The sequence below is a fragment of the Salvelinus namaycush genome, chromosome 17 (genome assembly GCF_016432855.1).
Source record: "Salvelinus namaycush isolate Seneca chromosome 17, SaNama_1.0, whole genome shotgun sequence".
Lineage (NCBI taxonomy): Eukaryota > Metazoa > Chordata > Actinopteri > Salmoniformes > Salmonidae > Salvelinus > Salvelinus namaycush.
The window spans coordinates 18,323,388-18,349,281 of NC_052323.1; the positions used below are offsets into that span (position 1 = coordinate 18,323,388).

Below are 25,894 nucleotides of genomic sequence, written 5' to 3' on the forward strand. Positions count from 1 at the left end.
GAACAGGCTGGGGCTGGGGCTAGGCCGGCAGGCTAGGCAGCAGTGCAGCAGTGTGACCATCATCACAGGAGATTAGTCTCAGCTCTCAGCACCATGGCATTAGGATTGGGAGGGCCGGACTGTTTGCTAACCAAACCGAGACGCATGGTCATTAGCGGGGAGCGTGACACCTCTGCCTGTCCGTCTGTCTGTTTATATCTCTTTTACTGTCTGCGGGTCAGACTAAGAGAGACGGAGACAGAAGAGAAACAGGGTTGGCGGGACTTCTCTCGCTCCTGGATGTTGGACCCATACAGCTTGGTGAGGTCAGATCTTACCACGGCGCTGAAGACATCTACAGGTACAGTAGAGTTCATCTGATGTTTACAATCTTAGCCATGTGCAAATCACATTTGAATAGGCTTTCAGTAAGGTATGGTCTATATTTCCAGATTTCAAAGTGACAAATCCTGTACGTTTTGTTTTCCCACTCGTCCTTAGAAAAGAAGAAGTGTATGACAGCAGAGCTCCAACCTGATGACTCCTCATTTCTCTCCTTGACCACAGACGCAATAACAACACTCCGAGACATACAGACATACAGCGAGACACAGAGCTGGAGAAGATCCAGGATGGTGCTGTACCTGGCCTTTCTGCTGGGGATCCTACCCACTGCAGCTCAAGGTAAGACTCAACACCTGTTTTGTACTGGATTATATTGGGATTCAGGTTCATGACTTGGTTTGGTTGTGTTGTTTAAAAGTGCTTTTTTATTTGAAGGAGTGGAGCAGTCCCACTCCTTTTGTAATTATTTTGCTTTTTTGAATAGATAGTAAAGTTTGGAAAGACAGGGGAGATAGTGGGAGGGGGAGTCAAAGGGGAGGTGGGCCTGATTTGAACCCTCTGGCATACGTGTGTAACAGCTGGACCACACGGGCCACTCGGTAGTATTTTTGACATTGTATTTAATGCAGCTCTTGTGTCCTCCATACTTTTACGTGGATAATGCCTGACTAAAAATGCAATTTAAAGCTCCAATTCAGCAGTTAAAACAATAACAACACTTTTTCCCCGCTACTATTATTGGCTGGAGAAATGTAGCCACTCTCAAAGCAATAGACATGGCTATGGATGCAAGGACTGACCATCCATGATATCAAAATTATATTTTTAACCATGGTTTGAGGCTATTTAGTGCTTGTTTACATTTACATTGTTTACAAACATTGGAGTAAACCAAGCTCAATTTTGGGTTCTCCCACATGAAAAAATACTATAGTATACTACGGTACATGTATGAATACTGTAGTATTCAATGTATTGTTTTTGCGGACTAAAGTCAATACTGTAGTATTTAGTATTTACAGTTAACTATAGTATAAATACTGTAGTAAAAAAGTACTGTAGTATATACTATAGTAATTAATGTAGTGTTTTGCAGATTGTAGTATACTGTAGTATTTACTGTAGTGTTTTGCGGAAGGTAGTATACTGTATTATTTACTGTAGTGTTATTGCAGTCATTATTGTAGCATTTACTACAGTGTTTTGGGGGGGGGATAATACTGTAGTATTTACTATAGTGTTCTACAGTATACAGCATTCTATAGTAAGTACACACATGATCGAGGTTTACTACAGTGTGTATTATAGTATTCTACAGTATAATACAGTTTACTACAGAATTCTATAGTAAGTTCTGTAGCATTATATAGTAAACTGTAGATTTTTTTTATGTGGGCTGATGGAGTGTGACAGTTGAACTTAGCTCATGGGGCATTTCTAAGGTATATTCTTCAAGAATCAATGAGTACATATCTGTAACGGCAGATTTCCTCCTCTTCGTCTGAAGAGGAGGTGTAGGGATCGGACCAAGACGCAGAGTGGAAAGTGTCCATGATTTATTAACAATAAACTGAACACTACACGAAACAAAATAACAAAAGCGAATCAAACCGAAAGACAGTCCCGTGTGGCACGAACACTGACACGAAATACAAACACCCACAAACACACACGTGAACCCCGGCTGCCTAAGTATGATTCTCAATCAGGGACAACGATTGACAGCTGCCTCTGATTGAGAATCATACCAGGCCGAACGCACAAAACCCCAACATAGAAAACAACACATAGACAACCCACCCAACTCACGCCCTGACCAACTAAATAAATACAAAACAAGAGAAAACAGGTCAGGAACGTGACAATATCATTGATTTGTTACTCCAAAAATGGGTGTAGCAACTGCAGATTGCCCCTTTAAATGTCACATCACATTGCTCAGACAACATATCAAAGAAGCATGTGTCTGAGGTCTTGAATATGAACAATCATATGTAGGACAGTACTGTCCTGTACATATGGCTGAGGTCTTGAATATGAACAATCATATGTAGGACAGTACTGTCCTGTACATATGGCTGAGGTCTTGCTCCATTGTACCACATTGTATTTGATAGGCAGCTAGTATACTTGGAGTCCATAGGAAGGTGGTGTGTAATGTTATCAGGGAATCTGGACCCAGAATGCTGAATGGCACAAAACCAAGAACAGCCCCCTCCCTCTGACCCTCTAAGGTTGAGCTGTGGACTGTGATAAATACGTCTGCTGAACAACACATCTCAGTTCTGCTTTGAGATAAAACAAGAAACAAACTTTACATGTCAGAACAAATGGAGGGAACACTTAGGCTACTGTAGTGTTGAGATGTTTCATGGTGATGTTTCGTCTGCTTCATGGTTGCCAAATACAGTAGAGTGAATGCTGAATAAAACTGCACCATGAGAAAGCCCAAATGAGGTTTTAGAGAGTTAAATGAAGAAAACAAATATAAATGTCCTTTAAAGCCATAATCTACTGGAGATTTGTCTTGAAGTTCTTGAAACCCCCTTGACCCCAATAAGTTGTTGGAGTGTCTCAAAGAAGGCATTGTTTCTCTGTGTGTCACCAGGCAGCAGTTAGCTTTGTCACACCCCAAGGGAGAACATCTCCATGGTCTTTACACCCCATATAGCTCCCTCTATCTCCCTCTGTCTCCATCTGTCCTTTCTGTTTTTGGAAGAGAAAACCCTGAGTCAACTCTTTGTTTGTTTTTTTCTTGTGTTTGAGGGTGTAAAAGGGCAAGGCAATAAGAGGGTATGGGTAGTCTATAGGAGACTTTGCATGGTGGGATCATTGCTAGTTAGTAAGTCTCCTTTCATCATAACATAGATACAGAGCTGGAAAGCAGAAGTGAGAGAGGGAGTGAGACCTCTCCTTTAGGGCCAGCTCTGCAATGTGTTTCCTCAATTTGCAGTGTCCAAGTTAACTGTTTAACGCAGAGTGACCAGGACGACTTTCAGTTCTCCTCGGTCTTATAGGAAAGGTCAAAACAGAAAGAAATAGTCATCTGAGTTGAGTTGATGAACACCAATTGATTTAACCATGTTTTGAGTTTCCTGGTCTGTTCACATGGTCAAGAGGTAGTCCGTCCTAACCATTAAAGTGTATGTCCATGTACTGCTATAATAACAATACAAACAGCCCAATATAGTGAACGAGTTTTAACATCTCTGGTCTCTGTTTACCTCAGCACAATGGCGGCATCCTGTCATCAAGCTCAACTCTCAACTTGTGGTTGGGCCTGAGGTAGTACTGAATCCTGGCACCCCATTAGTCCTGAGGTGTGAGGGTGATGGGCCAGTCAACTGGCTGACCCGGTTGGCCAAACACAAGCGCTTCATCTCCAAGGTCAAGGGGAGAGTCAGAACCTTCAGGGTGGACCGTCCCTCTGCAGAACACACTGGGACCTATAAGTGTGAATATACCAGTGTGAACGTTAAGGGCCAGGACTTGTTTTCTACAGTGCACGTGTACGTGAAAGGTAAGCTCAGAAGAGTACTGAGTTGCTGTTAATTTACCATACCTGTAGAGAGAGTGATGATTTTGATTTTAAAAGTCTTGGGGGTATGGTTTTGTTTGCGTATCTCTCCAGTATCTCTCATTCTAACACATCCCACCTTCTCCATCAGACCCAGACAACCTATTTTGGACCAGCAGCACGTCCCTGAGTGTGGTGAGGAAGGAGGGGGAGAACTATCTGCTCCCCTGCCTGCTAACTGACCCAGAGGCTACAGACCTGGGGCTCCGCATGGACAACTGCACCTCCGTACCCCCAGGCATGAACTACACAGCAGACCCCCGCAGAGGCATCCTTATCCACAACCTCCAACCCAGCTACAACGCGGACTATGTCTGCAGCGCCAAGCTCCACGGGGTGGAGAGGACCTCCAAGGCTTTCTCCATCAACATCATTCAAAGTGAGTAGGTTGAGTGTTGTGGAGGGATACTTTAGATAAAGTGACCAGACCTAAGTCAAAGCATACTGTACAAACTTGATCAGGCCCATGGTTCGTACTGTACTGTACAATGTGTACAAATTGGATATTTTCAAAATTGAGTTTAATTGAAAAAGGAGCATGTGCATGTTACTTGATTATACATGTCGTGTATCTGGTTCCCTCTGTGTCCAGGGCTGCGTTTCCCACCTTACGTATTCCTGGAGAAGGATGAGTATGTTCGTATCGTGGGAGAGAAGCTGAGAATCCACTGCACCACACACAACCCTAACTTCAACTACAACGTCACCTGGAATTACAGCTCCAAGAAGGCAAGCACTGTCAGAGTTTCTGAAACAACCTATTTGTTCCACTGTCAGAGTTTCTGAAACAACCTATTTGTTCCACTGTCAGAGTTTCTGAAACAACCTATTTGTTCCACTGTCAGAGTTTCTGAAACAACCTATTTGTTCCACTGTCAGAGTTTCTGAAACAACCTATTTGTTCCACTGTCAGAGTTTCTGAAACAACCTATTTGTTCCACTGTCAGAGTTTCTGAAACAACGTATTTGTTCCACTGTCAGAGTTTCTGAAACAACCTATTTGTTCCACTGTCAGAGTTTCTGAAACAACCTATTTGTTCCACTGTCAGAGTTTCTGAAACAACCTATTTGTTCCACTGTTAGAGTTTCTGAAACAACCTATTTGTTCCACTGTCAGAGTTTCTGAAACAACCTATTTGTTCCACTGTCAGAGTTTCTGAAACAACCTATTTGTTCCACTGTCAAAGTTTCTGAAACAACCTATTTGTTCCACTGTGTCACAAGCTGTAGCTCTATCCCAGAGTTGGCCAAAACAAATTGCATGATAATAGGTCTTCGTGATAAAAAAAGTTTCCTGTCTCTTCTTACAGAGATCCACCATAGAGGAGAATGTCCAGTCTAAGGACAGCCGTCTGGACATTGAGAGCATCCTGACCATCCCAGCAGTAGACCAGTCAGACACAGGGAACATTACCTGCACCGGAACCAATGAGGCTGGAGTCAATAGCTCTGCCACCTACCTGCTGGTCGTAGGTTAGTTAATGAATAACTGTGTCGTTCCACCAATTTTATGAAGTTGGCTTTAGCTAGCCCAGATAAGTTCCCAATCTCGCAACCTGCTGCATGTTCGAAACAGCCCTGATCATTTGCACCATGTACTTTTAATAGAATCTCAATTGCAATCCAGGTCAGTTGGTTCTGTTATTAGATGAAGCATAGTGATAACACATTCATCTGTTGTATAAATAAACAAAATATCTGACATTATATTCACATTTTAACATTGATGTGATTTGAAATGGTTGAAAGCATAGTGATAGACATTTGGGTGACAACTAAATAAAAAATCTGACATTGTTTTTCCATTGGAATTTGGTTGTGGTTTTGAGATGGTAAAAAGCATATTGATAACACATTGGAAATTCAACAACATTTTGGCTGTCTTTTTGAGTAGGTGAATATAGGTTGTTATCTCATTGATCAACGTCTCAATAGACAACAGCCATGAAAAAGACAACCGTGGTTATAACCAACCAGCATCCAGGATTAGACAATCCCATTGTATAATAGAACACATTCCAGTCACAGAACTGGATTGTATTCCTTAGGGCAAACTGCAGCAGAAGGTTTTACAAGGAAAGGAAAATCTATATTTTTCGTTTTCTTTGGTTTGGTGCCTAAGGAATACAACCCTGGCTAACCTTGAATATAACTCTTCCATGTTTCTCTGTGTTCCTGTCCAGAGGAGCCCTACATCCGTCTGTCCCCCCAGCTGTCCTCCAAGCTAGCCCACCAAGGCCTGTCCATTGAAGTGAACGAGGGGGAGGACCTGAAGCTCTGTGTCCTGATCGAGGCGTACCCTCAGATCATAGCCCAGAGCTGGGACACCCCAACGTCCTCGCCCACACAGGAACACATCTTCACACGCTACAACAACAGGTGAGCACAACAAGGTGAAGGGAACTGACTGAATGAAGCGGCTGTATTGGGAAGACATTTGGGCCTGTTGGACAAAAGCGCAGCAGCAGAAAAGGGGTGTGAGACAGTGTCAATGTGAAATGTTCACAGATCAGAAGCTGACTTGTTCATAGTAAAAATGTAGAATTGGTAAGCAGCAGTAGAAGTTTATTAGTTCATCTGGCAAAAACTCAGCGGTCCAGAGAGTTCTGTACTATGAAACCAGAAGGAAGGAGCTTCTGTAATGTTTTACCTCCATGATGAGGCATAGTAGCAACAGTCTGAGGAGAACGATGATGTAGTTTTCAGCACATCACACCATCTGCACTCATTGCTCTTTTGTTAAAGAGCTCCAGTAATCTAGCTCACCAGCCGGCTCCCCCTCTTTCTATATGCGGTAACAATTGAGCCTGGTGGTTAGACTCCAGTGGTTAGACTCCAGTGGTTAGCTGTTCAGTGGTTAGCTGTTCAGTGATTAGACCTCCAGTGGTTAGCTATTCAGTGGTTAGACTCCAGTGGTTATATCTCAAGTGGTTAGATCTCCAGTGGTTAGACTCCAGTGGTTAGATCTCAAGTGGTTAGATCTCCAGTGGTTAGATCTCCAGTGGTTATATCTCAAGTGGTTAGATCTCCAGTGGTTATATCTCCAGTGGTTAGCTATTCAGTGGTTAGATCTCCAGTGGTTAGATCTCCAGTGGTTAGCTATTCAGTGGTTAGACTCCAGTGGTTAGATCTCCAGTGGTTAGATCTCCAGTGGTTAGATCTCCAGTGGTTAGACTCCAGTGGATAGACTCCAGTGGTTAGATCTCCAGTGGTTAGATCTCCAGTGGTTATATCTCAAGTGGTTAGATCTCCAGTGGTTAGACTCCAGTGGTTAGATCTCAAGTGGTTAGATCTCCAGTGGTTATATCTCAAGTGGTTAGATCTCAAGTGGTTAGATCTCCAGTGGTTAGACTCCAGTGGTTAGATCTCCAGTGGTTAGATCTCCAGGGGTTAGACTCCAGTGGTTAGATCTCCAGTGGTTATATCTCCAGTGGTTAGACTCCAGTGGTTAGACTCCAGTGGTTAGATCTCCAGTGGTTAGATCTCCAGTGGTTAGATCTCCAATGGTTATATCTCCAGTGGTTAGATCTCCAGTGGTTGACTCCAGTGGTTAGACTCCAGTGGTTAGATCTCCAGTGGTTATATCTCCAGTGGTTAGACTCCAGTGGCAGTGGTGGAAAAAGTACCCAATTGACATACTTGAGTAAAGGTATAGATACCTTAATAGAAAGTTACTCAAGTAAAAGTGAAAGTCAGCCAGTAAAATACTACTTGAGCAAAAGTCTAAAAGTATTTGATTCTAAATATACATAAGATCAAATGTAAATGTAATTGCTAAAATATACTTAAGTATCAAAAGTAAAAGTATAAATCATTTCAAATTGCTTCTATAAAACAAACCAGACATCACCATTTTCTTGTTTTTAAAATGTAAGGATAGCCAGGGGTACACACTAACACTCAGACATAATTTACAAACGATGCATTTGTGGTTAGTGAGTCAGCCAGATCAGAGGCAGTAGGGATGACCATGTGTTCTCTTGATAAGTGTGTGAATTGGACCATTTTCCTGTCCTGCTAAGCACTCAACATGTAATGAGTACTTTTGGGTGTCAGGGAAAATGTATGGAGTAAAAAGTACATTATTTTCTTTAGGAATGTAGTGAAGTAAAAGTAAAAGTTGTCAAAAATATAAATAGTAAAGTACAGATACCCCAAAAAACGACTTAAGTAGTACTTTAAAGTATTTTTTCTCAAGTACTTTACACACTGTCCAGTGGTTAGCTCTCCAGTGGTTAGATCTCTAGTGGTGCTACATCAGATCCTGCCTGGTTTCCCCTCAGGTATTCTGCTACCCTGCTGCTAAAGAGAATGATTGCACAAGAGCAAGGCCAGTACACCTTCTATGCCAGCAGTGCCATGGCCAACGCATCCATCACATTCCAAGTCCAAATGTATCGTGAGTAAATTATTAGTAGTTTGAATATCTATTGAATATCTATCACACAGACATAATGATACAAATGCACTGCGTCAGTTCATACAACAACTCTCTGAGGAATACACGTTTTATCAAGGCATCTATTGACTATCTGTATCTGTATTTAAAACATTGTTTATTTAACCATGCTCTCTCGTGATTGGCAGAGAAGCCGGTTGCCGTGGTGAGATGGGAGAACATCACCAGCCTCATGTGTACGTCGTTCGGTTATCCTGCTCCCATCATCCTCTGGTACCAGTGCTCTGGAATCAGAGCCACGTAAGTGTTTGCATGAGGGTTACTAGAGGGTAGTGGTATGATATTGCTGTGGTAAAATAGAGACTTAATAAGCACAGACATACGCATCATTGATGATAGAAGAGACTAAATAGGTATAATAGATCATTCCACCAATTCGATGCCTTTTGAGAAGTGTAACTTGGTAAAAAAAAAAAAAAATCATAAAGAGCACATGTTCAACTTCATAAAAAACATGTTTTCCCATCGCAAGATGTTAAATTACAAAAATGACTTCAGTAAGTGCCTATTAAGTGCCAAATAAAGTAATGGTTGACCGTAACAGGGTTGACCATATCAGGGTTGACGACTTCATCTTAAATCAATCATAAACCCCATTGTGACAGTGGGAATGGAAGCTTGTTGTGTGCAACAGCGAGTGGCAATTGAATGCAAACTTCACCCCCAAAAAAGTATTGTTAAAACTTTTCTAGCCTATCCATCTATTGGTAACACGGTTGATGTGTTATGCTTGACCCGCTCAGTTTTCCAATACAACATAGCTGAAAATTGCCAGAAAGAGTCGAACCAGCTCACCTGCTTTTACATGATGTTTTGATTATTAGATGTTTGTTCCTTTTGAAAAAAAAAGGAACAGTTTCACCATGTTAAAATGAGAGTTCAATTCACGTGACAGGGTTGACATTAAAATGAGGGACATATGAATGACACAAAATAAATAATAATCTTCAGAAATGACTCTGTCAAACCAACAAAATAGCTTGGGGAAATGTTGGAATGAAGTGGGTTAAAATTGACCAAGAAGTCACAGAGGGTGCACTGAGGCACATGTCAAAATGCTGAATTTTTGCACTTTAGCAAGTCTTTATACATATTAAAAATCAGATGTAAAAATTCTCCATGTTGTCTATGTTAAAGGGCACTACATTTAATATAACAGGCTTTAAAATTCAATATCGGTGCCCAATTTCTACTTAAAATATCAAAAGGCACTCTTCGCAGAACATCACTACTATTGTTTTATATAATAACGTATTGGATATCATAACTAAATGGGGAAGTCAACCTATCTCTATCCCTTTCTATGAGAACAGGTGCAATGAGAACAACACAGGTCTCCAGATGCCTGCTCCTCTCCTGGCCCAGACGGTGGAGGTCCAGAGGGAGGAGTACGGGCCGGTCGAAGTCGAGAGCGTCCTGACCGTGGGACCGTCCAACCGTAGGATGACCGTGGAGTGTGTCGCCTTCAACCTGGCCGGAGTTGGCAAAGACACCTTCGCCATGGAAGTTTCCGGTAAGAGTCAAAACACAGTCATCCATGGCTATCCTCATGGTTACTGTCTAATCCTTAGTTCACACTCCTTGTTTCTGTGTCATCGTAGTCAAGTACATGAACTGTACATGAACTGTCCGTTCATTTGTTGATTCAGATTCACATAATCTGTTACTTTAGCTACAGCTATACTTCCTCAGTTCCACATAAACCCATTCCAAAACCATTATACATAGAACATTCCGAGTGTCATCTACACTCTCCCTCCTGACTCTCCGTCTGCTCTCTGATTGGATAGATAAAGTGTTCACCTCCACCCTATCGGGAGCAGCTGGTGTTCTCGCCTTCCTCATCCTGCTACTCATCATCCTGCTCTACAAGTACAAGCAGGTAGGACACACAACAGCCTCTACCATATACAAAATACACTGAGAGACCAGTATGCAATCTCATCTAAAATAAACCTAGGTAACAAATGGATATATCCATGAATAGAGTATTCACAAATATCTCTAGTTTCAAATCATTGTTTCCTTTTAGTTATTCAAATGATTGACTAATGAAAATGTCCTTCCCTTTGCAGAAACCGAGATATGAGATCCGGTGGAAGATCATCCAGGCCAGTGATGGAAACAACTACACCTTTATCGACCCAAGTCAGCTGCCGTACAATGAAAAGTGGGAGTTTCCCAGGGACAAGCTCAAGTTAGGTTTGTGACCTTTTCTTAAACTTTTCTTAAACTGCAGTGGTTTGGTACTTTGGAGTTAGATCTTTCACTCTTGGGTAATACATTGTATCTTGATTTGAAAAGGCAGTGCTTGCTGGAAGGAGAATGCATGGAATCTCAAATAAATGTACAACTATAAATTGTATTTCCTTACGAAAAGAAAGTATATTGACTTACAGTTACATTTGTAAGTGATATGTTGGCTGTGTGACCTGCAGGGAAGATCCTAGGAGCCGGGGCCTTTGGGAAGGTGGTGGAGGCCACAGCTTATGGTCTGGGGGAGGACGACAATGCGATACGAGTGGCTGTCAAGATGCTCAAAGGTCAGAATCCATTGAAAAGAGAACGCTTTTTAATCCAGGAGTAGAATTGATTAAAGTCTGCTAAAATGGCTGTGATCTTAGCGGTACAGGGTAATTTCTCTCTCTCTGCAGCCAGGGCCCACTCAGATGAGAGAGAGGCTCTGATGTCAGAGCTGAAGATCCTGAGTCACCTGGGACAGCACAAGAACATTGTCAACCTGCTGGGAGCCTGCACTCAGGCAGGTGAGAACAAAGCACTCTCCATAAAATGCATGGAAAATACATATGTATTTGAATCAAATTTGACCAAAATATTTAGCTTAAAAACTACAGTATATTTGGAAGTTTAAAATCTCTCAATTTATATAAAAGAATATCCATTAATCTTCTCTAAGGACCCGTACTGGTGATCACCGAGTACTGTAGTCATGGAGACCTTCTGAACTTCCTGCGACACAAGCAGGAGACCTTCCTGAACTTTGTCATGAACATGCCAGAGGTACTAGAAGAGACCAGCGACTACAAGAACGTCTGTGAGGAGAAACAGTTCATCAGAAGGTGTGGATCATATTGGCATGCACCAAGCTCATGAAAAAGCAGGTGGACTCTCAGTAACCTTTATTCAACATACATAGCAGCAGCCTGGTGAAGTAACCACTTTGTCTGATTAGCCTCCTCCCGAACCTCCTCCTCACCCTCTGATCCCTTCCTCCCCTCCCTCTACCAGTGACAGTGGAATCTCCAGTGTGTCTTCTGACAGCTACCTGGAGATGAGGCCTGGTCCCCAGCCTGTCAACTCCTCTCTGGGTAAACAATCTGTCATACTACCTTCTAATTTATCAAGCACCAGTCACTGCACAAGTTCTCCATTGTATTGTTCTTTGACTCAGTTGGACATTTGGGTGGACATCGATATATTCTATTCTATTTTATTCTATTCTATCAGACTCTCTGTGTGAGGAGGGAGGGCCAGACTCGTGGCCGTTGGACATGGATGACCTGCTGAGGTTCTCCTATCAGGTGGCTCAAGGTCTGGACTTCCTGGCCGCCAAGAACGTGAGTCACATCAACACACAGTTTCAAAACAAAGCTTGCGAAACAAGGCTTGTGTAACTAGGCATATTTCACAGTTTGAGATTATGTTTGGTGATAATTGGTCACACTATATTTTCTTAAATATCATCTGACAGGTAGAGATTACCCACTGGGCACAAACTAGTTAAATCAATGTTGTTTCAACATAATTTGTCAACATATTGTGATGTGGAATCTACGTGGAAAATGCATTGGATTTGTTGTTTTGAGGGTAACATGTTAACCACAGGATTATGTCAACCCATTTTCAACAAAGACAAACCATGTATACATTTTTATTTTATTTGTACCTTTCAAAAAAACATCAGATTTTCTATGTGATATCCACTATAAGAAAAAAACAATAGGCTGGGCCTCCTGCTGGGGGAATTGATCTATCTACAGCTATACATTCGGTCTTTAACGAAGCTCAGCCCTGCTTAGCTTTGATATGTGTTATTGACTATTACCAATGTGCTGTCGTGAGAATGATTGTTGAGAGATCTCCACTTAATACATTTACTGTTGCTATCGAAGTCATTCCAAAGGGTAGGTTCAACAGAGCTAATGAAATGTAACCATACTTTATCAATCATATATCATCAATGAGGCTATTTAGGCCTATATCACATTTGGGAAGTCATCAACGGCTATTGTTTCAATTCAACTCAGGATTCAACTAAAAATAGACAATACATATAGGCCTAGGGTTTCAAGCTTTGGTTGATTTCAAATGGAATCCACAAGTTAATAATAAATATGTTAGATTTATGTCTCCATCTCAACCAAAAATAAAAAGTTAAAGAATAGGATTCAATCAAATCAAACTGTATTTAAAGTATATTTAAAGTTTGATTTGATTTAGTCCTATTCTTTCACTTGGATGTTTGAGATGGAGACTGAATCCAACATATCAATTATTAATTTGTAGACAAACTAATAAGACTAAGCCAGTGGCTCAGATGGAACCATCCAAGCAGTAGATACAGTACATCTCCTTTACATGTTGAAATTTGGTTGCATTGCCAACCAAACACAAGTCAATATTACTTTTGCAAGACAGTAAATAGCCTAATGTTATGGCTATCTTACAAACTAATGTAACAGTATGTATTCAACCTTAAAATGAGTAACACATTCATGGCTACATGTTCTTTCCCATAGGGGTCACACGGGCATCTCCCCCCTCAGATTTGTCCCATTTATATATAAAACAATATATATATATACATATATGTATGTATGTATATACATTTTTTTTTACATAGAGTTAAGCATAATGATTATTGCTCTAGATTGCATGAAAAAAGCCATTTCAGGTCATTGAAAAATGTGACATTCTCCAACTTATGGACAGGGGGCCTAGCCCCCCACCAGACCTTTTAGACCAGGGGTCTTCAACCTTTTCTTGCCCAGGGACCCCCTCCCAGGCAACCCAGTGACCCAGGGACTCCCATTATACGTTACCAGGCAAATGTAACCCCCGTCATATGTATTTATTTTAATTTAAAAAATATATATTTAGGGGTCATATGTTAGCAAAAAACATATAATTCACATGTCAGGTGAATTATAATGGCAAAGAGATGTGATCAACATTTTAAAATGAATAGATTTGGTAGATAGTTTTTCATTATGTTGATCTCCCCACATTATAACAAGAAGACTCTAACACCCTATTAGCTAGAAAGGTAACGCCAAACACATTTTCACGAATAACAGATATTTAGCTGGTTAAACAAAGGTTAGCCATGTGTTGGCAAAAATGAATGTCCAAGTCAAGAAAGCTTACCAGCAGCCAGCGGTACTTGCCTCACTGGTAGCCTATTGACTGGTAGCCTATTGACTGGTAGCCTATTGACTGGTAACCTATTGACTGGTAGCCTATTGACTGGTAGCCTATTGACTGGTAGCCTATTGACTGGTAACCTATTGACTGGTAACCTATTGACTGGTAGCCTATTGACTGGTAGCCTATTGACTGGTAGCCTATTGACTGGTAGCCTATTGACTGGTAACCTATTGACTGGTAACCTATTGACTGGTAGCCTATTGACTGGTAACCTATTGACTGGTAACCTATTGACTGGTAACCTATTGACTGGTAACCTATTGACTGGTAGCCTATTGACTGGTAGCCTACTGACTGGTAACCTATTGACTGGTAGCCTATTGACTGGTAACCTATTGACTGGTAGCCTATTGACTGGTAGCCTATTGACTGGTAACCTATTGACTGGTAGCCTATTGACTGGTAGCCTATTGACTGGTAACCTATTGACTGGTAGCCTATTGACTGGTAACCTATTGACTGGTAGCCTATTGACTGGTAACCTATTGACTGGTAACCTATTGACTGGTAGCCTATTGACTGGTAGCCTATTGACTGGTAACCTATTGACTGGTAACCTATTGACTGGTAGCCTATTGACTGGTAGCTTATTAGCAGGTGCTTTTTCAAGGCATATGTATGTGAGATACTCCAGTGAGGGTGATCAGCTCCAGTGAGTGTAAATTGCTCAATATTAGGAGTTGAGAAATAAAGTTGACATCATTATAGATAATATATTTTCCTCTTTTCTACTGTAGGTATGTAATTCAAAATGTGTTCATTCTGTTGTTGCTAGCGCTATTTATCAAAACATTTAAAATCAAAAATATTTTTCCAACTTTTTAATTTAAAAAAATATTTTCGCAGTACCTTTGCTTTGGCCATGGACCCCTAGTTCAAAACACCTTTATTAAATTGTGGAAAGCGTAGTGATAACACATTGGGAATTCAACTAACTGTTGGCTGTCTTTTTGAGTGGGTGAAAATATGTTGGAATCTCATTGATCAACATATCTAGCAAGTATTACCCAATTCTCCACGTTGAAATGATGTGGTGTGCCCAGTGGATACAGATGAGAGCTCTTTGTGAGGTTGTGGTAAGCCACTATAAGTGATCCTCTCTCTGTCTGTCTCTTTCTCTCAGTGTATTCACCGGGATGTTGCAGCCAGGAACGTTCTCCTGACTGACCGCCGTGTGGCTAAGATCTGTGACTTCGGCCTGGCACGTGACATCATGAATGACTCCAACTATGTGGTGAAGGGCAATGTGAGCAAACAACAACCTCAAATGAACAACCACCTCAATAACAACATGTTCTGTGTCAGTAACAACTATTTCACGTGTTTACTAAGGGCCCGGGCCTGGGTTTCTACTAAACTATATGGAATTGTTTTAAGATGGTCGTACCAAGAATCATTTAGATATTTGAATTTAGAATTTTAGGCCCCTTGTCAGTGTATAAAAAATATTTACCAAAATGATGAAACATTGAATTTGACCTTACTGCTATTATCCCATAGAAACACATTGAATAACGTATTCATACATGGAAAAACAGATAGTAAAAAATAAATCTAAGAAAGTTTGTTTGGAAGTGTCCCATATCTGAGAAATATAAGAAAGATCAGGAAACTATTATAGTTTTGTTTAACCATATTTAGCTCCTTTATTAGGCACTAAACTACTTTCATATACAGTATACTGTATACCTTTATTTCCTGGTTAAATTAAGGTTAAATAAATAAAAATACTTCCATTCAGTTTTTAAACTGGTTCCTGGGGACCTTCAGACGAGTCTTGTGATACTTGTGGGTGTCCTAGAGCAAAACAATAAACATGTATGTGTTTGTGAGAGTCTCGCCTTTCGATGGTGGGGTCATGTTAGTGTTGAGCCCAAACTGTTCAGACATTACAGACAGAAGTTGGAAGATCAGCGGTACCGACTTCAGACGAGTCCCATGGTGCTTGTGGGGGTCTTAGAGCAAAACGGAGAACACCATCGTGTTTGTGAGAGTCTCAACTTTCTAAAACAATCTAAACCGTTCTCCTGGTCTGACAAACACCACTGTAGCTCTGCCACCTTCCACCGCAGATGCGGAAGGCCGACATGGGCGGATGTGGTGGACTGAGACGCAGTCTATGCAAAACAGATATACAGATATATCAAGCTTAAACAGACATATTTTAATGGGGACTTTTGTATTATGCTAATTGATGTACACGTCGCGCTGACATCTACTCTAGGGGGAAAAGGTCAAGACACTCCATATCTCTGTTGCCTGCAGTCATGGCAATTGTAGTTTGCTTTTGAGGTTGTGTTGCGTATTAAATATAAACTGTTAAATATACACATTTTAATATGTATTCCCTCACACTATGTGTCTGTAGGCACGTCTGCCAGTGAAGTGGATGGCTCCAGAGAGTATCTTTGATTGTCTCTACACTGTCCAGAGTGACGTCTGGTCCTATGGGATCCTGCTATGGGAGATCTTCTCTCTAGGTGAGCTGGCATAAACATGCATATATAAACACAGTGGAATTTGACATCTTTTTGGTGAAGTCATTCAGTCATTCTTCTTAAATGTATTCATGTGTTTTGTTTAATCTCTGTAGGAAAGAGCCCCTACCCCAGTATCCTGGTGGACACCAAATTCTACAAGATGATAGAGTCTGGTTATCAAATGTCCCGGCCAGACTTTGCCCCTCCAGAGATGTAAGTTACACATTAAAGGCTTTTAGGTTTCAATAACCTTGTCCCCATGCTAAAACGAGGCGGAAGTTTTTAAGATTTAATGCACCATATTTTTCCCCACTGAGTAAGCCTAGCTTCATTGAGATACAGATTCATGCATATTACAATATCCTTTTATATTTTTCTGTAAGACTTAACAAAGACCCCCTATATTCCAATCATACCCCCTTTTCAGCATTTATGATAAAAATAAATATATTTATTGTGCCTTTAATGCATTAAGCATGGCCGATTCCAGATTACTTCCTCTGAGCCCCCTTTTGAAAAAGTTACAAAGCTCCCCTCAAACATCAAAAACACCACAGAAACAAGAAATAAATTGTGTATTTTTCCCCCGAGGCTCTGCACAACTGTGAGTGTCAATTCGCCGTGGTTATCACACTACCCAGAATATTTGTGTTGTGAGGCCGGAGAAAGATAGACAGAGGTTACAGAGACTGAGTTACAACCTAGTCATCAGGGACCCTTTGTGTGGGGGTAAGTTAGTTCTTGATCAACCATGGTTCTGTGTGGGGGTGAGTTAGTCCTCTGTCAGGCATGGTTCTGCGTGTTAGCCACATGATCAGCAGGCTGGAGTCCGGAACAGAGTCATTTCACAGCCCAGGCAGGGAGAAGACTGGTGGGACTGTGGTGGCGTTTATGAGGGGTGCGTCACAATCAACCATGCTTATCATTGTAGCATCTAGATACATACAATCCCAAAGTTTGGTCAAAAAGGGCAGAAGTAGTACAAGGCAGAAGTATGGCAGGTGAAAAGTACACCTTACAGTAGCAACAGGCATCAAAATGTTTAAAAGGTTTTAAAAACAATTATAGTAAATGAAACAGTTGGACAATGGATGAAGATACTTCTAACCTTTAGAATGTTTAAAGGCACGGGATAATTTAAAGGCACGGGATAATAGGCGTGTGTGTCTTCTCTAAATAAACAAATGAAATAGGGCTACAATAGAGCACAGTAAAGCAGAACCTTTACATGTTTGTGTTTCATAATCATCACAGTTAAAACAGGAGAGCAATATCTATCTGGTAAAGTCCATAAAAAATAGATTTACAGTATATAACAAACAGTTGGATGGTCACACTATTGATTCAGGAGGACAGCTACCACAGCCTTCGCCAAGAAAACAAGAGTGTGTGCCTGGGTGGCCTCCGCCATTTCAGCACCACCAGCTGGCTGGACAGAGCCTTTCCAGCCGTCTATAGCGGACCAGCATTCAAATCAAATCAAATTGTATTTGTAACATGCGCTGAATACAACAGGTGTAGACCTTACAGTGAAATTCTTACTTACAAGCCCTCAACCAACAATGCAGTTTTAAGAAAATACATTAAAAAAGTTAGAGATAAGAATAACAAATAATTAAAGAGCAGCAGTAAAATAACAATAGCGGGGCTATATACAGGGGGTACCGGTACAGTCAATGTGCAGGGGCAACGGTGCCGAGGTATTTGAGGTAATGTGTACATGTAGGTAGAGTTATTAAAGTGACTATGCATAGATAATAACAGAGAGTAGCAGCAGTGGAGAAGGGGGGGGGGGGGGGCAATGCAAATAGTCTGGGTAGCCATTTGATTAGATGTTCAGGAGTCATATGGCTTAGGGGTAGAAGCTGTTTAGAAGCCTCTTGGACCTAGACTGGAGCTCCGGTACCGCTTGCCGTGTGTTAGCAGAGGGAACAGTCTATGACTAGGGTGGCTGGAGTCTTTGACAATATTTAGGGCCTTCCTCTGACACCGCCTGGTATAGAGATCCTGGATGGCAGGAAGCTTGGCCCCGGTGATGTACTGGGCCGTACGCACTACCCTCTGTATAATGCCTTGCGGTCGGAGGCCGAGCAGTTGCCATACCAGGCAGTGATGCAACCTGTCAGGATGCTCTCGATGTTGCAGCTGTTAAACCTTTTGAGGATCTGAGGACCCATGCCAAAACTTTTCAGTCTCCTGAGGGGGAATAGATTTGTCGTGCCCTCTTCACGACTGTCTTGGTGTGCTTGGACCATCTTAGTTTGTTGGTGATGTGGACGCCAAGGAACTTGAAGCTCTCAACCTGCTCCACAACAGCCCTGTCGATGAGAATGGGGGCGTGCTCGGTCCTCCTTTTCCTATAGTCCACAATCATCTCCTTTGTTTTGATCACGTTGAGGGAGAGGTTGTTGTCCTTGCACCACACGGTCAGGTCTATGACCTCCTCCCTATAGGCTGTCTCATCATTGTCGGTGATCAGGCCTACCACTGTTGTGTCATCAGCAAACTTAATGATGGTGTTGGAGTCGTGCCTGGCCGTGCAGTCATGAGTGAACAGGGAGTACAGGAGGGAACTGAGCACGCACCCCTGAGGGGCCCCCGTGTTGAGGATCAGCGTGGCGGATGTGTAGTTACCTACCCTTACCACCTGTGGGTGGCCCGTCAGGAAGTCCAGGGTCCAGTTGAAGATTAATGTGCTTAGTCCCAGGGTCCTTAGCTTAGTGATGAGCTTTGAGGACACTATGGTGTTGAACGCTGAGCTGTAGTTAATGAATAGCATTCTCACGTAGGTGTCCCTTTTGTCCAGATGTGAAAGGGCAGTGTGGAGTACAATAGAGATTACGTCATCTGTGGATCTGTTGGCATGGTATGCAAATTGGAGTGGGTCTAGGGTTTCTTGGATAATGGTCTTGATGTGAGCCATGGCCAGACTTTCAAAGAATTTCATAGCTACAGATGTGACAGTCATTTAGGCAGGTTACCTTAGTGTTCATGGGCACAGGGACTATGGTGGTCTGCTTGAAACATGTAGGTATTACAGACTCAGACAGAGTGAGGTTACAAATGTCAGTGAAGACACTTGTCAGTTGCTCGGAGTACACGTCCTGGTAATCAGTTTGTGAATGTTGACCTGTTTAAAGGTCTTACTCACATCGGCTGCGGAGAGCATGATCACACAGTCATCCGGAACAGCTGATGCTCTCATGCATATTTCAGTGTTACTTGCCTCGAATCAAGTATAGAAGTTATTTAGCTTGTCTGGTAGGCTCGTGTCACTGGGCAACTCTCGGCTGTTCTTCCCTTTGTAGTCTGTAATAGTCTGCATGGCCTGCCACATCCGACGAGTGTCGGAGCCAGTGTTGCACGAATTGATCTTAGTCCTGTATTGATGCTTTGCCTGTTTGATGGTTCGTTGGAGGGCATAGCAGGATTTCTTGTAAGCTTCCGGGTTAGAGTCCCGCTCCTTGAAACCGGCAGCTCTACCCTTTAGCTTCTACATCTGCATTGTTTGCTGTTTGGGGTTTTAGGCTGGGTTTCTGTACAGCACTTTGTGACATCGGCTGATGTAAAAAGGGCTTTATAAATAAATTTGATTTGATTGATAGCTCAGTATGAATGTTTCCTGTAATCTATGGCTTCTGGTTGGGTTATGTACGCACGGTCACAGTGGGGACGACGTTATCGATGCACTTATCGATTAAGCCAGTGACTGATGTGGTGTACTCCTCAATGTCATCGGAAGAATCCCGGAACATATTCCAGTCTGTGCTAGCAACACAGTTCTGTAGCTTAGAATCTGCTTCATCTGACCACTTTCTTATTGACTGAGTCATTGGTGATTTCTGCTTAAATTTTTGCTTGTAAGCAGGAATCAAGAGGATAGAATTATGGTCAGATTTGCCAAATGGAGGGCGAGGGAAAGCTTTGTACGCGTCTCTGTGTGTGGAGTAAAGGTGGTCTAGAGTTTTTTTCCCTCTGGTTGCACATGTAACATGCTGATAAAAATTAGGTAAAACTGATTTAAGTTTCCCTGCATTAAAGTCCTCGGCCACTAGGAGTGCCGCCTCTGGATGAGCGTTATCCTGTTTGTATTTGGCGATATACAGCTCATTGAGTGGGGTTTAAGTGCCAGCATTGGTCAGTGGTGGTATGTAGACAGCTACGACAAATACAGATGAAAACTCTCTAGGTAGATAATGTGGTCTACAGCTTATCGTGAGATACTCTACCTCAGGCGAGCAAAACCTTAGATATCGTGCACCAGCTGTTGTTTACAAATATACATAGGTCCCTGCCCCGTGTCTTACCAGAGGCTGCTGTTCTATCCTGCCAATGGAGTGTATAACCCGCCATCGGTATGTTATTAATGCCACAACTCGGTGAAACATAAGATATTAAAAAAATGTATGTCCCGTCGGTAGGTTAAACATGCTTTCAGTTCATCCCATTTATTTTTCAGCGATTGAACGTTGGCTAACAGTACGGATGACAAAGGCAGATTAGCCACTCGTCGCATGATCCTTACAAGGCACCCCGATCTCTTTCCGCATAATCTCTATTTCTTTCTCCAACGAATAACGGGAATGAGGGCCTGTTCAGGTGGTTGGAATATATCGTTCCCGTCCGACTCATTAAAGGAAAATTGTTCATCCAATTCGAGGTGAGTAAATGCTGTTCTGATGTCCAGAAGCTCTTTTCGGTCATAAGAGACGGTAGCAGCAACATAATATGTACAAAATAAGTTACAAACAATGCAAAAAAATAAAATAAATAGCACGGTTGGTTAAAAGCCAATTAAAACGACAGCCTTCCTCCCTGGGCCCCAAATGATAAATGTCAGTCAAATATATATATATATATATATATATATATATACTGTATATATATATACACTGCTCAAAAAAATAAAGGGAACACTAAAATAACACAAAATAGATCTGAATGAATGAAATATTCTTATTAAATACTTTTTTCTTTACATAGTTGAATATGCTGACAACAAAATCACACAAAAATTATCAATGGAAATCAAATTTATCAACCCATGGAGGTCTGGATTTGGAGTCACACTCAAAATTAAAGTGGAAAACCACACTACAGGCTGATCCAACTTTGATGTAATGTCCTTAAAACAAGTCAAAATGAGGCTGAGTAGTGTGTGTGGCCTCCACGTGCCTTATGACCTCCCTACAACGCCTGGGCATGCTCCTGATGAGGTGGCCGATGGTCTCCTGAGGGATCTCCTCCCAGACCTGGACAAAAGCATCCGCCAACTCCTGGACAGTCTGTGGTGCAACGTGGCGTTGGTGGATGGAGCGAGACATGATGTCCCAGATGTGCTCAATTGGATTCAGGTCTGGGGAACGGGCGGGCCAGTCCATAGCATCAATGCCTTCCTCTTAAAGGAACTGCTGACACACTCCAGCCACATGAGGTCTAGCATTGTCTTGCATTAGGAGGAACCCAAGGCCAACCGCACCAGCATATGGTCTCACAAGGGGTCTAAGGATCTCATCTCGGTACCTAATGGCAGTCAGGCTACCTCTGGCAAGCACATGGAGGGCTGTGCGGCCCCCCAAAGAAATGCCACCCCACACCATGACTGACCCACCGCCAAACCGGTCATGCTGGAGGATGTTGCAGGCAGCAGAACGTCCTCCACGGCGTCTCCAGACTCTGTCACGTCTGTCACGTGCTCAGTGTGAACCTGCTTTCATCTGTGAAGAGCACAGGGCGCCAGTGGCGAATTTTCCAATCTTGGTGTTCTCTGGCAAATGCCAAACGTCCTGCACGGTGTTGGGCTGTAAGCACAACCCCCACCTGTGGACGTCGGGCCCTCATACCACCCTCATGGAGTCTGTTTCTGACCGTTTGAGCAGACACATGCACATTTGTGGCCTGCTGGAGGTCATTTTGCAGGGCTCTGGCAGTGCTCCTCCTGCTCCTCCTTGCACAAAGGCGGAGGTAGCGGTCCTGCTGCTGGGTTGTTGCCCTCCTACGGCCTCCTCCACGTCTCCTGATGTACTGGCCTGTCTCCTGGTAGCGCCTCCATGCTCTGGACACTACGCTGACAGACACAGCAAACCTTCTTGCCACAGCTCGCATTGATGTGCCACCCTGGATGAGCTGCACTACCTGAGCCACTTGTGTGGGTTGTAGACTCCGTCTCATGCTACCACTAGAGTGAAAGCACCGCCAGCATTCAAAAGTGACCAAAACATCAGCCAGGAAGCATAGGAACTGAGAAGTGGTCTGTGGTCACCACCTGCAGAACCACTCCTTTATTGGGGGTGTCTTGCTAATTGCCTATAATTTCCACCTGTTGTCTATTCCATTTGCACAACAGCATGTGAAATTTATTGTCAATCAGTGTTGCTTCCTAAGTGGACAGTTTGATTTCACAGAAGTGTGATTGACTTGGAGTTACATTATGTTGTTTAAGTGTTCCCTTTATTTTTTTGAGCAGTGTATATATATATATATATACAGTACCAGTCAAATGTTTGGACACACCTACACATTCAAGGGTTTTTCTTTATTTATACTATTTTCTACATTGTAGAATAATAGTGAAGACATCATTACTATGAAATAACACCAAAAAAGTGTTAAACAAATCAAAATATATTGATTTGTAGCCACCCTTTGCCTTGTATCTGTGCACACTCTTGGCATTTTCTCAACCAGCTACTTACCTGTTATACTGAACAAAAATATTAACTTGACATGCAACAATTTCCACGATTTCACTGAGTTACAGTTCATATAAGGAAATCAGTGAATTTAAATGAATTCATTAGACCCTAGTCTATGGATTTCACATGACTGGGCAGGGGCGCAGCCATGGGTGGGTCTTGGAGGGCATAGGCCCACCCACTTAAGAGCCAGGCCCACCCACTGTGGAGCCAGGCCCAGCCAATCAGAATGAGTTTTCCCACAAAAAGGCTTTATTACAGATTGAAATACTCTTCAGTTGCATCAGCTGTCCGGGTGGCTGGTTTCAGACGATCCCGCAGGTAAAGAAGCCAGATGTGGAGGTCCTGGGCTGGCGTGGTTACTCGTGGTCTGTAGTTGTGAGGCCGGTTGGACATACTGCCAAATTCTCTAAAATGACGTTGAAGGTTTCTTATGGTTGAAAAATTATTATAAAATTCTCTGGCAACAGCTCTGGTGGACATTCCTGCAGTCAGCATGCCAATTGCACGCTCTGTGGCATTGTGTTGTGTGACAAAACAGCACATTTTGGTGGCCTTTTATTGTCCCCAGCACAAGATGCACCTGTATAATGATCATGCTGTTTAATCAGCTTCTTGATATACCACACCTGTCAGGTGGATGTATTCTCTTGACAAAGGAGACATGCTCACTAACAGGGTTGTTAACAAATGTGTGCACAGAATTTTAGACAAATAAGCTTTTTGTGGGTATGGAACATTTCTGGGATCTTTTATTTCAGCTCATGAAACCAACACTTTACATGTTGAGTTATTATTTTTGTTCAGTATAATTTGATATGGATATGGAGTGGTTTGAAAGACCATAGAGCTCCATATTGAGACAATCTTCTCCATGATGCTTGAGGGCCTTGCATGATGTAGTAAAATATAGTATTTTTAATACTGTATTGTGACCAATAACAATATGATCTTGATGCCCCACCAGGTATACGATCATGAAAATGTGCTGGAATCTGAAGCCAACAGAGCGACCCACCTTCAGTAAAATCAGCCAGCTGATTGAGAGAGTCCTCGGGGAACAGCCCGAACGTCCAGACCAGGTAACACAGAGAGGGAGATGGATGTTTAACATGGTAGATATATCTCTTATCAGAATAAAACAGCATCTACGCTAAGGAGAACATAAAACATCTTCCATTGTCAGACTGGATTGACCATACTAAAGAATTATCTGAAGATAGCAGTATCGTAACTTCTAGGTGTTCTCCTCTCCCAGCAGTACCAGAACATCCAGCAACAGGACATGGTGATTGAGGAGTTGGAGCCGTGTGATGATGATGACGACGAGACAAAGTTTTGTGACGGCTCCTGTGACCAGTCCTGTGAGCACGAAGAGGAGGAGCAACCTCTGATGAAGACCAATAACTATCAGTTCTGCTGAAAACTCCCTGGCATCATCAAACTATCCACATTCTGATCTGAAATTCTTCAACATTCTATCTTCTGCTCACTGTAGAATCATTCTAGGAGCGTATATCCATAGAAATGGAATTGGGATATTTTCGTAAAGCAATGAATGCCTGAAAAGCAATTTTTAAGTTCTGTTTTGGCTTGTAGATAGACAGGCAGCTGAAAAAGTAATGTGACTTGCTATATACTGTGACTTGAGATACCATGTCTTACGCAGGGGATAATTGATCTAATCACAGAGTGCCTTAGTTATGTACTTAATATATGTAATGCCTTATTGTATGTTCATGCATTACTTTTTCTTCTTCTATGGTTTGAGATTTTCTCTTTTAAGTCTATGCACCAAAGATGGACCTACCCTGACTGAACAGACTGTTCTGTCCACAGGCTTCTAGTTATTTCCTCTGTTCGTACATACTGTGCTGTTGGCACTATGGTGAGATTGAACAGACTGTTCTGTCCACAGCCTTCAAGCTATGTCCTCTGTTCGTACATATTGTTTTGTTGCCACTATGGTGAGATTGTTGATTTCTTAGTTGTAGAAAAGAATGCTGCTGTGGTGTTTTAATTCACGTTTGTCAGCGGGTTCACTTCTACATTGTTGAACAAGCTTTTTTTAACATACTATACGCAGTTTTCAGAGGCAGCAACAAGACAGAAGCAAACATTGCAGATTTTTGAATGTTTGCCTATATATGAACAGCATCAAGATTAGTGTTGGGCCAGTAATTGAAAGGTCACTGGTTCAAATCACTCAAGGTGAAGAAATCGGTTGCTCTACCCCAATTGCTTCAGGGACCATTAATAATGGCTGATCAAGGCTGTGACCCCACTCTCTGTGGGTGTCTCGGGAGAGTTAGGATATGCAACAAAAAAAAAAACATTTTCTTGTGTGATAGGACAACCATAAGCACCAACATTATTATTAACAAAGCATTTCTTTATACATATGATGGCTTATTTTGATGTTGGACATAACCGTTCCTGAGATCAAACCAAACGGGGATCACATTCCAGCTTAAACATGCTAAATCAACCATTGAAATGGATTTTGAGACACCATTTACATCCATTTAACCATGTGTGTTGTTTCTATCTCCACGCTCTAGCCATAGTAGTAGCTAATTCATGTTAATGGCAAAATCATTGTAACATTATATGCTATGGTAGGGAACGATCAGGATGAAAGGAAAGTAAAAATGTGATTCCAAGTATGGACAATACAAACATGTGTTTGATGGCCATGTACTGTTATAATCTCAACCCAGCACAGCCAGAAGAGGACTGGCTCAGAGCCTGGTTCCTCTCTTGGTTTCTTCCTAGGTTCTGGCCTTTCTAAGGAATTTTTCCTAGCCACCGTGCTTCTACATCTGCATTGCTTGCTGTTTGGTGTTTTAGGCTGAGTTTCTGTACAGCACTTTGTGACATCGGCTGATGTAAAAAGGGCTTCATAAATAAA

The 25,894-nt window shown here is 42.1% G+C and overlaps 1 protein-coding gene across 2 annotated transcripts; it reads left to right on the top strand.

Moving 5' to 3' along the window:
• Positions 1–531: 531 nt before the first annotated feature.
• Positions 532–25,763, top strand: LOC120062391 (macrophage colony-stimulating factor 1 receptor 1-like). 2 transcript variants are annotated; one of them, XM_039012336.1, is made up of 21 exons: positions 532–663; positions 3,554–3,844; positions 3,993–4,280; positions 4,494–4,630; positions 5,212–5,374; positions 6,085–6,280; positions 8,185–8,300; positions 8,489–8,600; positions 9,674–9,873; positions 10,151–10,242; positions 10,436–10,562; positions 10,799–10,903; positions 11,015–11,125; positions 11,278–11,440; positions 11,610–11,689; positions 11,829–11,938; positions 14,932–15,054; positions 16,177–16,288; positions 16,402–16,501; positions 23,951–24,065; positions 24,242–25,763. In XM_039012336.1, exons 1-21 carry the CDS (start codon positions 612–614, stop codon positions 24,404–24,406), a joined length of 2,958 nt encoding a protein of 985 aa, XP_038868264.1. In that variant the 5' UTR covers positions 532–611; the 3' UTR covers positions 24,407–25,763. The 2 variants fall into 2 exon arrangements, with proteins under 2 accessions (XP_038868264.1, XP_038868265.1); XM_039012337.1 differs by having other exon boundaries at positions 24,245–25,763.
• The last annotated feature ends 131 nt before the right edge of the window (positions 25,764–25,894 follow it).

What these genes read in the sequence shown, in the direction of transcription:
- LOC120062391 (XM_039012336.1), top strand. Translation starts at nt 612, where the DNA reads ATGGTGCTGTACCTGGCCTTTCTGCTGGGGATCCTACCCACTGCAGCT. An exon ending in GGAATTACAGCTCCAAGAAG is followed by an intron (nt 4,631 to 5,211) that starts GCAAGCACTGTC and finishes CTCTTCTTACAG; the next exon opens with AGATCCACCATAGAGGAGAA. An exon ending in ACTATGTGGTGAAGGGCAAT is followed by an intron (nt 15,055 to 16,176) that starts GTGAGCAAACAA and finishes ATGTGTCTGTAG; the next exon opens with GCACGTCTGCCAGTGAAGTG.